Here is a 16,618-nt window from a genome sequence, read left to right as displayed (position 1 = left end):
TTGACAGGACTTAATGAAATGCACACATATGCTGTAAATTGGCTGTTGACCTGTATGCATGGAAACATTACACAGATTCGCTGGATTATTCATCAAACCATTGTGTCCATGTAATACTCAATCTTCCTCAAAAGAAAAAGAGAAAAATTTATCTGTCATCGCTAAAAACTGGAATCAAAATATTGAACTAGATGAATGGGTATCAGGCCTTGACAGGCAGCGTGTCCTCGCCATGGCAGGAAAGGGGGTTTCACAGCCACCGCACGAGCTGGCAGCAGCCCAACAGCGCGGCCGCGAAACGGCCACGGGGAGACGGCAGCAGCAGCAGTTCGCGCCTTTCAAACGCAGCTAATACGATCGTACCTGGCCCTGAGCTCAAAGGATCTGGACCCAAGAGATTCGCCTTTGTGCAAGAAAAACCTGCTTCGGCCTTCCCGTCTCCGACTGCCCGGGCTAGCGAGGAGTGAAGGAGCCCACGGCTGGGAGGAATATGAAACCACAGCCCGGCCAGAGCAAGAGGGCGCTTTGGGGACCTTCCTAGCCTACAGCTTCACTACCAAAACATGAGCATCCAAGTCCTGCACGCTATTTCCTTGGAGTTATAAACCGAATGGGACTACAGGTAACCACAGCAGAGTCAACAAACGGCTGCGCCTACAGACGGACGCGTCTCCGCTTTTCAGGAGAAGGACAACAGGACAACAGCTTTGTCGTCCCGATCCCCGAGGCTGACTGCTTGGATGTGTTTTTGTGAAACGGTTCTCCCAGGGTTACGACTCTTCTACGCAACACGATACTGAACTAGACAAAGCATTTTTATCCACGAAGGAGCAGAATTTTCCATGAGGACTGGCAGGGTTTGGGTTTGCTGTTTGCTTGCTTAGATGTTTTCCTTTTCTGATAGAGAGACAGTGTGTGTTTATCCAACTGACGTTGCATTAATGAACTACTAAATCTACCTACTCGGCTGCCTTAGCGCCAGCGTTTCGCACAATGATCTCTTTCTGTCTTGGGATCTGGGTGGTACCCGGATGGGAAAAGAAGATGCTAGCAAATTACTGGGCTCAGCAAATGCAGACTGTTGATGTTCCCCTCAGCTACGTATCAGGCCAGGCAAAAATCTAGATCTGAACCTACGTGTGTGTGTGTGTGTGTGTGTATATACACACACACACACACACACACACACACATTTTTTTTTCAATGTGTTGAAAATGAATACTAGATTTTACTTTTAATCTTTTATCCCTGGGGAAACACTCTAGTCTTCCCATGTGTATCAGAAATGAAGACTGATCAGATCACTCCAATAAACTAAAGGAAACTTGCATTTTTGCTGAGTCTAGAAGGCCAATAAAACCATCTTAGAATTGCAGTGGCAGGGGGAGGATAAATTGTGTGCTTCCAAAAATACTTATATTAAAGCCAATTCTGTATTTGAAGGATTTGATATAGAAAGAGGGACAAGGAGCTTTTACTTCATAGCTTTCTTTACATACTAGAATTTCTTCAGAAATAGAGAATTCATAAAACTAATAATTTTTTTTCATAAACAGAGTCACTATTTAAGTGCAGGAAGCAGCATGTAAAGTGTTACCTCCCTCCATTTATGAGCAAATTAGCTATTACGGACAGGCTTAGAACACTATTCTGGCTTTAAAGCTGAATTAGACTGTCAAAATAATAGATGGAGCCTAAAATCCTCTTACTTTTCTGCTCCATTCTTGAGCTTGGTTTTGCAGCACCCTTCATGCAATCTCACTTCTTTGGCATTGATCCCCAGCCCCGACAGCAAGGCACACTACAGCAGATCTTAGGTCCATCATCTATTTACAATTATTTTAGCCCTTCTCATTTTAAGTGTGCTCCAAAATCCTTTGCTCGAGTTCGCTTCTTCATACAGTTTCTGTGGCCTGAAACTGAAGATTACATTTCAGTACAAAATCCCAGTTTAGCCTTTGATTTGTAGTGGAGATTTAGACTGTCATGTAAGAAAGAAACCCGTATTTTAGTGGTGAGGGAAGGGAATATTCACCTAGGCATGCAGAGACTGGTCAGCTCCCAGAGATTACAAGCATTTAGCCCTGCTAAGTAAATACTTGCTTTTCTGACAGATTATACGTGACAAGAATAGTCTGGGGGAGTTATATAAGAAGGACTATTTAAAGTTTATTCATTTTCGTGTAATTCTGACATTTCTGAATTAAAAACAGCCCGTTTCTTGTTCTTGTGGTGTTGGAGAAGCTTAAAGAGTCTCCTGCACAGGAACAGCATGCCCACTTCACAGCTCAGCGGGTCGTGCATGGCAAAGTGATTTTATTAACACAACACACTATATTACAACTTCTTCTTTTAATAACAACTTCCACATGCCTCATGCGCTGCACACTGCCGAATCTCCTGCTGAAGTCTAATCTCGCTGCCCTAACACTCACAAGCCCTGTTCTTGTAGCCATGCCTCCGTAATGAGAAAAAGGATGATAACTACTGCTGACTACTGAACTCCGGTTCGGCCGCACAGCAGTGCGTTACCAACAGCACGGGGTAGGGGCCTCTTGCAGAAGGGCTTTGAGCGCCTGTGGGCCATCCAACCGAGCCGCAGTACTCGTAAGGCAAACATTTCTATCTGACAACAGAACACAATTCAACATTCCCAGAAACTGGAGTTCAAACGTTGCCACTAGACTTCTCTGTTTGTACAGATGCCACTCTCGAGGCACAGCGTTTTAGTTAATGGGATGCTCTTTGCATTTACTTCTGTTTATCTGTCATTTTCATCACTTGCATTGAGAAAAAAAGAACTATTTAAGGATCACGTACCCATAGCAGACCCCGGCACTGCCTCTCAAGTGCTCTGCCCTGAGACAAATGAGCCCGCAACCACCTCGCCCGGAGCTACGGGGGAGCGGAGGCCCCAGAGCTGCAGCCCGGCGCTGCCCGGGGCAGGGGCCAGCGAGGGGAGAGGCACGCGTTTTCTGCGGCTCTGCTGGTGGTTTGCTACAGCTCGGGAAGCAAAGGCTTAGAGGTAGGAAAGGGGAAACAAAAACAACCAACCAAACAAAAAATAGAGTGCAAACATCATACTAAAGGCAAGGCCACTCTCAGGAGGACTCTGCAAGTCTCCCAAAAGTTTAGTCACACTGTTTATGCAATACATGTATGGAATACTAAAATCCATTCACTTAGCAGTGGTTGGCATTGAAGAGAGCATATGAAGACTGCTATGCATAAAGATGCCATTTTCATGGAAAAAAATTACTCTTTTAGGACATCATATTGCAGTCAACTTCTAACCTAAGTATGCACGTACCCCTATATGAAATCAGCACTGAGCTTCCTCTTGTGCCAGTTCTATCCTGCTTTGCTATAGGAAAAGCTTCATCTGCAATATTCAGTTCAAACAGATTGCATAAATACTGCTTAGTATCTCCCATACAAGATATTGTAAAGAGCTGTACAACAAACATGCAAGATTCCCTTTACTCCCTCTCACAAACCAGATAAAGAAATGTATTACTGCACAGCATGTATTATACAATGTTTTAAATACAAGTACTGAGGAGTACCACATCAAAGGCATAATTTTAAAAGCCAAAAAAAACAAAGAAGAAGAAGAGCAAAGAATCCTGATTTAAACCTTGGTTGTTCCCACATGAAGTGTTTTGAGAAAGCATCCATATCAACTTGGATTAATGCAGATTAGTTTTTACAGTTATTCTAGTAGAGGTGACAAAAGTGAAGTCCTCGCAAGCAAGAGTGACAGATTTCAGTTATTAGGTGATAAAAGCTGCCTAACTAATCTCATACTTCTATAATCTCCAGGGAGACCTTTTAAAAAACATTGCACATCTCTTTTCTTCTAAAATATTACCAGGTTCCTCCGGATGCAAGTGGGACTTGCAGAGACACAGGCAAGGCCTCCATAGCTCAGGTAAACAGTGGCATGATTTTATCGACTCAGTGTCATACCCTCTAGGACTGACTAATTTCTGCCATCTTCTCCATCAGACCGAGCAGTATTTGCTCTCCACAGAACATACACACCTTTCCGTGTGCACGTTAAAAAAATGCAACAAGCCTTATCACACATTCCTTTGGAGCATCTGAAAATCATTGCTTAAAAGGGGCACGATGGGATTAACAAAAAAGCATTATCCTCCTTCACGGAAAAATAGAGGCACTAAAATGAAAAACTACCAAGGTTATGTGGGGGAGAAAAAAACAAAACAAAACAGCAATATAAGCCTTACTTGTGCAATGTGTGAGACGGCCGGTCATTTTTCTCTAGTTGTCCGTAGCAGCTAGTCTTTGCTTCAGGAATGAAGGAGTATTTTTCCAACATGGCTGATGCAGCCGTGGCAATGATCCCAAGGCCATCCCGCACCCGAGCTTCTAAACTGTAGTCCCATTCATCGTAAGACGCTGAAATGAGTCCTGAAGGAAATTCCTTGGGGATAATTTCTGTGTTACCACTAACCAGGCTGGGAACTATCCAAAAGAAATCATAGCCAGTAAGGCCCAGAGAACGAGCCTCATCCAGTATGTAGACAGCCTCATCCTTGGAACAGTACAGCAGGATGACGGATGAATGAATTTTCTTCAGCTGAATTTGGGTCTTGGCATCTCCAAAGGCAGTATCGAGTACGATGATGTTCTGCATGTCCCAGCCCACAAAACTATTTTCCACTGTGGTCTTAATGAAATTGATGAAGTCTCGATAGCCAGGGAAGGTGGTGGTCACCAGAGAAAACACGTGCCAGTCATAATCCTGCATGATCTTCAGCATGACGATGGCTTCCTGCTGGATGGAAGCCCCAAACTGGAAGAACGTGGACATCACATCCTGGAATATCAAAGACAGTGAATGATTACTATTTTTGGACTAGTTTGAAGAAGATACTCTCTAGTTCTTCTGCTCTCGGAGCTCCACTATGGTTACCAAACTTTCATTGCATTCAAAGAACTTTCTTAGCCTCATTTTATTCATATCATAAATTAACAACACTGACTGTCAGTAAGTATTGCAGATAATTAAAATACTTGCTAAAAAAATGACACATATATTTACGTAGGAAATTTTGACTGTTTGGTCTCTTGAATAAGACAACAATAAGTCAAATCAGTACTTACTGATGAAGCACAAGCTCCCTAGAGAGAGCTGCTCACTATTAAGCAACTCATCTCCAGCATGTAGTTTTAGATTCATCAAAACTTTAGCGTGAACCAGTAAATTCGTAGCAATTTTTAAAGTCACAGTGAAAATAAGCTGTAATGCACATGTGCATATAAATAAATAAATAAATAAGAAGCGCTGTATTTCCAGACCTTATTTCTGAGAGATATTTAGCTTCCACATGCTCATCTGACTGGTGGGAGCTGTCAAACTCTGGAAGACTAGATTTACTGTACCTATACGTTGAGTTCACTACTATTCATGATCACTAACGTTCAGATCACAGTCCATTGGTGCCCGATGTAGAATTAAGGGAACGATACTCCAGGGACCACTAGCAAGCTGCTTGTGTCCTCATTAAGAGAGTTAAAGGGAAGTAAATTCAAACAATGGCCTTAAATTCCTTAACTGATAGCTACAGTGCCTTCCCGAGGGACACAGACTTATTTCTAATATTAGTCTTAGGCTTTTACCGCATTCATAACATTTTATATAGCATAAATGAAGTTGCTATTATTTTAGCAACTATCAAAAATAGGCAACATATTAATATAGTTTGTTGGCACAAACCAAAGGTCTCTATAAGGTTTTTTTGCCATGTTGAAGTAAGAGCTAAATTTATTTTTGAATGCTATATTCTGGCTTTTTTTGCATCACCATTATTCAAGTATCAAAGTACATACGCTCAGCTATATAAATCTTTATTTTCATTTTACTTCACTACTTACTCCTGACGAGTAGTGACAAGAGGACTTATGTACACCACGCACAGAATGCATAAATTCCTGCTGACAGAAAAGCTTATGATTTAAAAAATAAGATATTGATCATGCAAGATTTCTTACATATTCTTTACACGAATGACGAATATTTTCCTAAGTACTTTATTACTAACACACACGGCGCTTTCAATATAAAGAGTCTTACAAATGTGGTTATGAGCTACTATCCTATTTTACAGTTGAGGGGAACAGAAACAGATTAATTGACTTAGGTTTCATGGCAGGGTGGTGTCAAACATACAATTATTACTGAGGATGGTAACTCAGCTCTCCAAGTTCTCTATTTTATTTACTGAAATCTATTCACAGAAAACTCTGAGCGTCTGTATATTCTTCATAAAGAAGATGAGGAGTGTTACTACTTTCAGAGCCTTAAGAACCTGACACCAGGATTTTCTACAGCTTAACAGCGATACCAGTCTTATGACTGGTGTCAAACCACGAAGACTGACATCTAAGGTAACAAAGTGCACAGCCCTGGTGCTAATGAAATCATCCGCTTTGGCATATTTGTCACATGAAAGAAAGCACTCCGAACGTCAGTGCCAGGTTTCCAGTGTATTTGGGTTAAATCCAGAGAGGTGAGTTACGGATATTATAAAACATACTTGGGAAGAGAATTGAAATAGCAGGATTTTATTGCCAAATGTTTCTAGGAGCGATTTCCTGCATTGTACACTTAAACAAACAAACAGCAATTTTCCTTTGGGGACACTTCCAGCTAAAGAAACCCGCACACAGAAAATCTGCTCAGAGTCAGCATTTAATGGTTTATTTACGAACTTACCATTACAAAGTAAATTAGATATCAAGAGACAATACAACGAATCCAACTTTGCTATAGCTTCCCAACTGACCATAGAGAAATACTATCAAGCAAAGCCAAATCTAATCGCTTCAGTTTTCCTCTCCAGCTCCTATCTTATCCTGGTTTTTACCTGTGATAATACATACACAGATTCTGCTAAAAACAGTAAAATAAGTAAAATCCTTTAGAATAAAGTAAATAAATTATTTCCATCATATCCTTTCACTCTAGCCCACTTATATGTATGGTTTATGACTACTAATGCAGTAGAACAATTCTTAAAAAAAAAAAAAAAGTAAAAGACATCATAGTCTTTGGATATACCAATCCCGCGGGCATCACAGGGAACTTCATCAACAAGGCAGCTGAAAAGGCAGAGCCTTTCAAGGCAAAACACATCTCATGCGGGCAGTACCAAGCGCAACCTTTCTAATCAGTAAGTACAGACACAAGATTTATTTATAGCCCTGATTTTTGACCTACAGCAGTCCCTGTCATACGTCTTTCCTTGGCACTGAGCAAAGGTCTCACGTACATTGGACTATGTCACAATTAAAGGATTCTGGCAAGATGAGTAAAATATTAAAAATAAAGCCTGTCTTTTTGTAAGCTTATTGCTAGAGAAGTATCTTAAAAATTGAGTTTTGATTAAATGTTTTTGTAAAGTTCACACCCATATTGCATGCATCCTTTCATAATGGTGGAACAGGAACTTCAGCCAAAACTAGGCAATTAATATCAGCATGCGATCAGAATGATGAAAAATAGCAATTAAACAGTGGAAACACGATTTGGGGTTCAGGAAAAGTTCAGAGACAATTACCACAAGTCTGATCCTCATCTGAATAAAGTCCATACAGCTCCACTGACTTCATGTGATGCTGTTACAACAGCTCACGATCTGATTGTGTGTGTTCACAATGATTTTGAAACAGATAGAAGATTACAAGCAAATTGTAGCTTCGGGAATTTTAGCAGATACTTAAATGTCTATCAGGAAAATACTCAAGGACATAGTATCCACTTAGTTTAGCCAACAAAAGTAATCTTAGTGAAGAAACAACAAATAAATAAGTAAAACTTTAAAGAATCCAACAATTGTCTCCCTAAACATCTAAAAAACTCTTAATTTGGGGGGGGGTTTAAAGCTTCTTACTCTTCCCAAAGGGCACTACTACCCTTTTGCTTTATTCAGGCTTAGTATTTTATTACATATACAAAATTTAAGTTCTACTTTTCTACATTCAAAAGCAAACTGAAGTATTTTTAAAAAGATTTATTTAGTTATTTTCATTTAGATGTTATCTTATCTACCCAAGTCATTGCTGAATTAGGAATATAGATATAATACAGGAGGCAGTGTAAATGTACATCAAGAATGTGTTCTTGTTCTTTTCTGATGGCCCCCACCTTTTGATATTACTGTCTGAGGGCTTAAGGAAGCTATGTCACTTATCCAACGCAAAAACTTTTATACGATGAAAATTCTATTCAACAGGTAAGTCTCAAAGCATGAAAATCCCAACACATTACGTTCATCTGAGAAAAAAACTTAGTTAGGAGAAGCTGTGAAAAAGATAAAGTAATTTTCTATTCATATTCAAACTGATTTGATTTTTCTGTTGCAGTTTCTTAGATGGATTCTAACACAGCCATCTAAACAAAAAAAAAGCAATGAAAAGAAAGAGGAAAGAACAAATTAAAACTTTTTGTTTCCTTCTGTCTTGCACCTGAACCTACAGTTTATAGCAAAATATCTCTCAGGATGTTTCATGCCATAAATAAATAATCCTTCATTTGCTTCTTGTTTAAACTTATTCTTGACTTTTGTATATTTGTAGAATTTTGTATACTGTATATATAAACTTCTGCCATTGTAGGAGAACAGGACTTCAGCATTCCCATGCTCACGTACAAAACAGTTCTCTCTAGTGTTGCCATTTCATGGATTAATGCTTTTTAATTAGTGTACTGAGTCTATAAATCGGTGGCTATCTCTGGGGAAGTGACATTTCACTTCCCCAATTCCAACAAATTATAGAAATATTTATCTTTAAACCTCATCCTCAGCTATTTTCATGACACGTTAGTCTCCTATCTCCAGCTTTCCTATTAGATCAGTGGGCATGTTCACAGCTGCAGCACCACCCGAGGTAAGCCCTGACAGTAGTTTTTGCCTACTAGGGGAAAAAAACACAACAGTTAGTTATGGAAAAAAAAATTGTGATGTAAAAACAGTACACTTTTCTTTTTTTTTTTTTTAATAAAAATGCAAAGATAGGGATCAACATAAGCTGAAATCGGTCTTCCATTTGGTGGACCTTTCAAGCATATTTGTTTAGAAGGTAAGACCACATTATTGCAGAAAGCAAGAAATGATATGAAATGTGGTTTAAAAAGCAACCTAAAGAATCATTTTAACTGGTTAGGAAGGTTATGATGATGATACCATCAGTAGAACTTTAAAGTTATCTTAATTATTTCTTACTCTATCTTACACAGCGATCCTGCAAAAAAAGTGATTTTTCTTCTATTTTATGCCACTGTAGCTTAAATATTACATTTTTGTAACAGTTCTAAAGCATGCAATGGTAGGTCTGTATTTACAATGCAAACTGTTTCCTGTTTAGTGAATTGCAGTAGTTATTTGGCATGTTTATGAAGAGTGAAAAACTGAAATCCAGAGATTAGTCATAAATTTAAGCTGAATAATTTAGCATCACATAAAAAATACAGAAGGAAATTATTTGTACCAATATCAAATATAAGTAAATAACGTATCTTACAGTACCAAGTTGCTCGTTACCAGTTTTCTTAAATTACTTGAAATGTGAACAGCAATGATCCTCAGGTAAAAGTGTAGTAAGTCATGTTTAGCTGTTGTTAACATCTAGGTTTCAGGTGTATCATTCCTCCGTTGTGGCAATACATAGATCCATGGAAAACTTTCAGTAAATGCAAATACTGAAGTGGAGCTGAAAGGAAAACCTTTCCTCCCAAGACGCCCTGCACATTTCTAAACTCTTAAGTTATTAAATTACCGCCTCTATTCATTTACATTATAGAACATGCTATTCCCAACGCAAACATCTCGCAGAGGCGCCCAGGGAGAGCACTCCTCCGTCAGCACCATGGGAGCAATTTGGGGGGAAATTATACAAAGTGATGTACTTTCAGGCAAAGCAAAGCAACATGCAAGCGCAGGAATAATTTACTAATCTAACTGCCAAATAGCAGAAGAAACGTGCTCCCCTAGAACCTGTCCCCTCTCCCGCCTTACCCGTGGTACAGAACACGCAGGACCCGGCCCGCAGGGATCGCCCGCCTGTCCACTGCCGCCCCAACGGGCGCCCGGCGCTACCCGGGGGGACCCGGGCCCTGACTCGTCCCCGCGATGCCAGGCTGCCGCGGCAGAGCAGCGTGGCCAGCCCCCGAATGCAGCAAGTGGTCCTCCCCGTCCTTGGGGACGGTGCAGATTTTGTCACGTTCACCAAATCTGCATGTACCTTAAAGACTCTTCATGCTCCATCCTTTGTTACTGAGAAGGATCAAGGCCATCTGACATAGAAAAAAAGATGGAAAATTCCCTACTTTGTCCTTTAACTGGTGCAAATGTGGGGCCCAGACAATGCACAAAGGTCCGCAGAGAGGATGAAGGGAGAGTTGACTTTTTTTTAAAAAAAATTAAAATATGCAAAGTCTGAGGCAAACTCAGGTTAGAAAAGGGAAGTATCGCAGAAGGCAGTATATTACCACTTTCCAACATCTGACATTTCCCCTTTTATTTCAAGCAACAGAGATGGAGAGAAGCGGGATTTTGAAAGGTTAGCAGCAGCTTAATCAAGCATATTCTCTCCCATTTCTAAAGGGAGCCTGTAGGGATTGTTTTCGTAGCGGTTTCTGTATTTTCAGATCATGGTTTTGCCCTAGGAATTTTGCTAGTTAACAGATTTTTTATATATATATTTCATTTTATACTACCTTTTGACGTATCTGGGCCTGCTATGACAGTTGAAGTTTGTCATTAATTTTACCCTTATCAAAACTGTTTTTTGATCCTTTACATTCTTCAAATAACATAATGTCATGTCTAATGAATCAAAGTAACACAACATGTCATCGCGTTGAAACAACACAATTTAATTATGCAAGGAAACCAGTTTTGCACAGTGATGGGGAAGCCCTTCCCGGAGCTGGAGCACACCACCCGGCTTGCGCACACCGAGCAGTCGCCCGGCGGTCACACCCTGCAAACTGTGGAGTCTCAGTCTGAGCTCCTGGGCAACCAGGACATGGAAGTGAAAAATGCTTTGAAAAACTGAAATGACGTCAACAAGCCTATGACTGAACCTGGTAAATAAGACGCAAAGATTCGTGCAAACCCCGCAGGGACTTGTCTGTGGCCATTCAGTGAGAGGTTCCTTCACAACACGCCTCCTTTCTAGATGATCTTCAGCTTCCGCTGTTACAGACCAACCGACCGCCTTTGCGGGGAACACCCCGCGCGCTCCCTTGGCTCGTCTCCTCTCCAGGTACTAAGCACCGGGACTGCCTCACTGAAGGAGAGCAGAACGGGCTCACGTGGGCCTACGGAAAGGCCACGTGGAGCCGGCTGCACCGTAACAGCGCGGGTGAGTAAAGGCTGTTGCACGCCCTTGGCGGTGAGAGTGAATCCCAGCACGTAACAAGCAGCAGAGCGCTGATGCCTGCAGGGAAGAGAGGGGAAACTAAAGAGGATTTTCAGGCAAATGATATTTGCTTTGTATGTTCACATAAATCAAGTCACCCTAACTCGCACAGGATCTTGACATGGTGCTGAACATCAGTGTAAATTGTTAGCACTACCCTGCAGAGAGGGGGGGATTCCTACAAGAGTCACTCTAATGCAGGTGACCTACTGCATTAACTAGTTAGCAAGAAGGATAATTTTTATTGCATAGATGATAGCTTAATATTATTGCTCTCATGCTCTTTGTCATGACTGCAGATAAATGTTTCACGATATTTGTATTTAGGTGTCTGGGTTTCTCATGATTTATACAACCAACATCCTTCAGCTTCTATGTAATTAGTCAGGTTAGCAGTAGAAACGATGCAAGTAAATAGTCTTCTGAAGAGCCCAGAAAAAGCCAGTTTTCCATGGAAACTGACTTTAAATTAATCATTCAGTACATCTGACACCTCGGGGAACACCTGCCTTCACTTAGCGTGCTCTTGAGGCCCTGCCCTTTCACTGACGGCTCCTCAACCAGTTGTTATGAATGATCGGAAAGCAGCCAGGAAAGTTAATGACTTTTCAAAGCCCAAGAAGGCAATTGTTATGAAGATAATACAGCAATAGTGGTAAAAGTAATTGGCTTTCTGCTGCACGCAAGCAGTAATCTGCCAGCAATGCACACTTGGTACATCACAACAAAGTCGTGGTGCGTGAATTAGAAGAAAACGGGCCCTGTTCCTGCTCTCAGCACAGAAACATGGGAAAGTTCAGAACAAACTGACGGTGATCTGTCCTGTAGAGGTTACCCGCCTGGATAAGAAAAATAATTCACACAAAAAGATGCTATAAAATGAGGCAGACAGAAACCCCAAACCAAAACCAGAAAGTTCTGCAGTGTTGTCACCTATCATGATTTTACCACAATCCAATTTACTTTTCAGAGGGCAGGAAGGGGAATGCATGGTCCCCTCTGGAGTCAGGTTATTATAAAAAATAAAAATCATAAGTATAGTGTGGTGGGGTTTTTTGTTTTGTTTTGTTTTGTTTTTTAAGCAGCTTTCTAGTTTTCATGGTTGTGGGGAAAAGAAGCAAAGCGTAACTCCAGAGAACACTGGCATGTGACAAACTCAGTAGCAGAAAACTTGACTCCCAAATTCCTTTACTTTTCAGGCTCAATTGATGACTTAAGACTGACAATACAGTAGGTCAGAATTACACTGCTTCTACTTTCTTTTGTTGAAAAAGTAATAAAAGCCAAAACTTTTTTCCAGAAACACAAAAAACTAATTTTGGCAGAACCACAGAAAACTTTTCACTTGGGAATAGAAATAAAAAGCCCTCAGAGAGGACCTCAGTGAGCCGGTGCATTAGCCTGGCAGAAGGCCAAGATGCAGGAAATCCGGCAGGGATGGATGCAGGCATCTGCGGAAAGGGTATTCCCGCACTGCAACGCACAAGAAGTGCACATTCCGGATAACTCTCCTCTCCTAGCACTCTCAGCTCCCTGGAACGCATAATTTACCTCCTCTAGAAAGAAAACGCCCTAATGACATAGGATGAATGAGAGATTTCAGCCAACTGAGTCACCTAGGCCTCAGAAAAGAAATAAAAATCTTGGGACATAGCCTAGGCAGCCCCAGCACTCTGCTCTCTCAGATTCACACTAGGGCTTTATTTGCCATTTGTTTACACTGTTTCTTATCTGTATTGAGAAACTGCATATTTTACTACCAAAACAACTCGCTGGGCTACGTGGATTTTCACACCCTCCTTGAGAGCTATAAAGAATTATCTATGAAATGAATTTGTTCATTTAGTTTGAACCATGTCTCCTCCCATGAGGCCATCAGAGGTGAGCTCCTACTGATTCCTGGGCAATTTGGGGAGCTGCAATGGATATAAAATCAAAGCAATTAATTTACAGTTACTTGTGTTATATTTTGGAGTAGCTTGTTAGTTCTAATTATACATCTTTAAAGCAACCCCACTGTTAACAGGCGCGCTTGCTGGAAGCACTGTTGTATATGGAGTTTAACTGCCTGGTTTCAAAAGGAAACACTAACAGCTACGTTGCAGTGTAGACAGATACATCTCTGACACCAGGAAAGAATCTAAATCTCTAAGGAACTCCAGAAAATGAAACAAATGAAAAAGCAGTATTTTATCTTCCTTTTTCAATGAAAACTGAAGCAATCTAATCTTTTTTTTTTTTTTAATTTTCAACACATACAAATTCATTCCAAGTGTTTAGCCTTACAGAATTTAATGCCTGAAAGGGTTATGTAATAAGTCTTTAAAAAGTGTAATGGCCACATTTTGTCTGATTAAGAGCTTTTCACAGCACCAGCATGATTCAATTTTTTTCCAAAATCATTCACCCAAATCTCTCTTGCTCTAACCCATCCATAACCTTAAACATATGCGTAGAAAATATTGTGTGCCATGCACAGAACTCACTAGGATAGAGTCCAATTCACTTGACATCATTTTAGGTATCTGCTAAATTAAAATAGGTAGATTTGGTAATATTTTCCATTTAATGGTAATAGCTAAGCAAAATTTCATGCATTTATATGACTATTGCTGTGGAATCAATAAATCTAAGTTGTTTGAATAGATTATGCAAATCTTCAACAATCAATGCTTTGCAGTAACTCATCCCCTGGGAACAACTATTCATTCTAGCTATTTGCTATCAAAGGCAGTACTCATTTCAGTGAACTACAAGGTGATATCAGATAGGATAATTTAGATATGTATCTGATACCACCAGCCTATGGAAAGAGTGGTTCTGAACACGTAGTTTAGAGTGCTTGAGAACAAGTACAATTCTCTGTTTGAATTTTACATCTCGTCTAGTATAAAACCTGTGCAGGAAAATCCTATACAACGCACTGCTTGCTCCCTGCTCACAAATCAGACACATTTACAGAAAGGTTTTTCATACACTCGCTACCGCTGGAGGTTTAAAACCAACACCATCCAAACTTTGTTAGTTGGGTAAACAGGATCAGAACTTTACTGACCTACATTCACATTTAAAACCACTACAGCCAAGAACCCAGTCTTATATCCAGAATAAGTAACAATTTACCCCTGGTTTCAATGGCAGTTGAATCAGGCCCAACAGTCCAATTACTTACAGTGTGTACTGTAAATGTGTGCACAAATGCCATACACTATATAAAAAGATATGCATCATTAAATATCAGTAGAAATGCCTTAGACATCATCTCCTTATCTGAAAACATTTGGTCTAAATTGAATGCTAAAATACTTCTCACTTGTGTTGGGATGAGATGCCAGCAAACCATTAATTAAGACATTTCCATACATCTCCACCTAACAAGTAAAACTGAAGGCAACAAACAACCTCCCCCACCACCCCCTTTCACCAAATGGTGAATATAAAATATTAAGCAAATAAAAAAAATATAAAGACGGTTTAACTTTTTATTGTCTGCTTGTAACTGTTTGATCTCCTTTATGAGCCAGGGCTCTCGGACTGGCCACCTCTGTGCACCTTGTCTACTCCAGCGGCGTTGCACTGAAGAGAGGAGGCCAGCAGCACGAGGCCAGCGAGGGAGGACCACCAGACAGGCTGCTCCCATGGGAAAGAAATCTTTTAAGAGAAAGGATAAATGGAGTTCAGGGAGTACTCAGATCAGCTTTCCATGGCAACAGAGATTTGTAGGAGATATGCAAGTAACAGAGGAAGATGAGGGTAAGACATGTGAGAATCAGTGCTTTCAAAAAGAGATAACCATTTTGATTCCCCAAGTAGCTTGGGTGCTAAATGAGACGAGGTGAGAACTTGACTCTCCTGCCTTTGGAAGGCAAGTTACAAATGCATCATAACTTATCCAAAGCATGTATGCTGCTTTTAAATTCTTCTGGAAGGCAGTGCTTCAAAATACTCAGTGTGCTCTGCTGCTCTTATGCACAATGAGCTGACCTGAAAAAGAGAGGGTACTCAAGGGAAAAACCATATATTCTTGTCCTTTTTATATTCTCCTGTCTAGGCATCTTCTTTGGCCTCTGAGCGAAGATGCAGGATACGGTATCAGACAGCTCCTTCGCGTGACACAGAACAGCCGTTCTTCTGTTATGCTAACAGAAATTACGTATTTTCTGAAAGTGAGTGATCAGCCTATCAGGCTAGCAGTGGATACCTTTTTCCATTTTACAGTCAATAAGAGCAGGTCAGAAGCAACTTCAGTTACAGAATTTCTGATATGTATCATCTGTATCAAGACTTACACATCCCCCTAGCTCCAGCCAAGAGGGTAACCAACTGTTTTCCTTAGAATGAGTCTTACTGCGAACCAGAAGCACATGAGCAACAGCTGATGTTTTACTCTGACATCCATTGCAGAGTCTTTGAATCATCATGGCCCAAACCACAACTGCTAAACAAACAAAAAAAACCCATACTTCACATTAAAGTAGCTGGAAAGCATCCACTACTCAGAGCTACCACATCCACATCAAAAGGAACATGGGACGGTGAGGAAGGATGTCAGCTCAGCTGTAGGCAGACACAACAGTTTTACAATGTAAGCGTGCGGAACAGATAAGCACGTGAGCATTTTATATTGCATTCTATGCTATGCTACTTCTGACTCCCCCACATGGCCCCACAATTTGTACTTAAATCTGTATTTTCAGTTTGGCTTTTTGCTTAAGGATGAATTAACCTATTTAGTTGTGAGAATATCGCACATCAAGAGATTTGTCAAGCATTATTCCCATAAGCAAATAATTTTCTGGGCAGAAAAGCTTTACCCACATATAGTTAAATTACTGAGCTTTTTATACGAGCAGTAAAACTACTTCATCTATGAAATAGCCTAGTTCAAGTTACTATTCCTTAGTTAAGCACAAAGCAAAAGCAAAGCAAATTTAAAGTATGGTTTGGATTTACAGTAAATATCAGAAGGAAAATATAACTTCAAGAGCAATGTTCAAAATGCGAAGTTCAGGCCCTTACAGGGCATCGTAATTCTCTCTAGAAGTGATTACAGATTTTACAGTCATACGAGATACAGTAAATACTGCACTGCTGTAGCAATTTGAGGATCTCATTTCCACCCATAAAAAAGCATAAATATGTTTGTACAATGTTTAATACAGTGTGA

At 40.3% G+C, this 16,618-nt stretch overlaps 1 protein-coding gene across 3 annotated transcripts in view; it reads right to left on the bottom strand.

The window, feature by feature from the left end:
* The window catches only part of GRIN2A (glutamate ionotropic receptor NMDA type subunit 2A), a 196,754-nt gene that overhangs the window by 83,870 nt on the left and 96,266 nt on the right, over positions 1–16,618 (bottom strand). For all 3 annotated transcript variants that reach the window (XM_026096401.2, XM_026096399.2, XM_026096400.2), the window contains one exon: positions 4,251–4,843. In XM_026096401.2, coding sequence (XP_025952186.2) covers positions 4,251–4,843 — 593 coding nt within the window. The remainder of the gene's footprint in view (positions 1–4,250; positions 4,844–16,618) is intronic.

The sequence above is a fragment of the Dromaius novaehollandiae genome, chromosome 14, assembly GCF_036370855.1.
Source record: "Dromaius novaehollandiae isolate bDroNov1 chromosome 14, bDroNov1.hap1, whole genome shotgun sequence".
Lineage (NCBI taxonomy): Eukaryota > Metazoa > Chordata > Aves > Casuariiformes > Dromaiidae > Dromaius > Dromaius novaehollandiae.
Note: the sequence above shows the minus strand (reverse complement) of the source record. Positions and strands in the feature narration are given on the sequence as shown.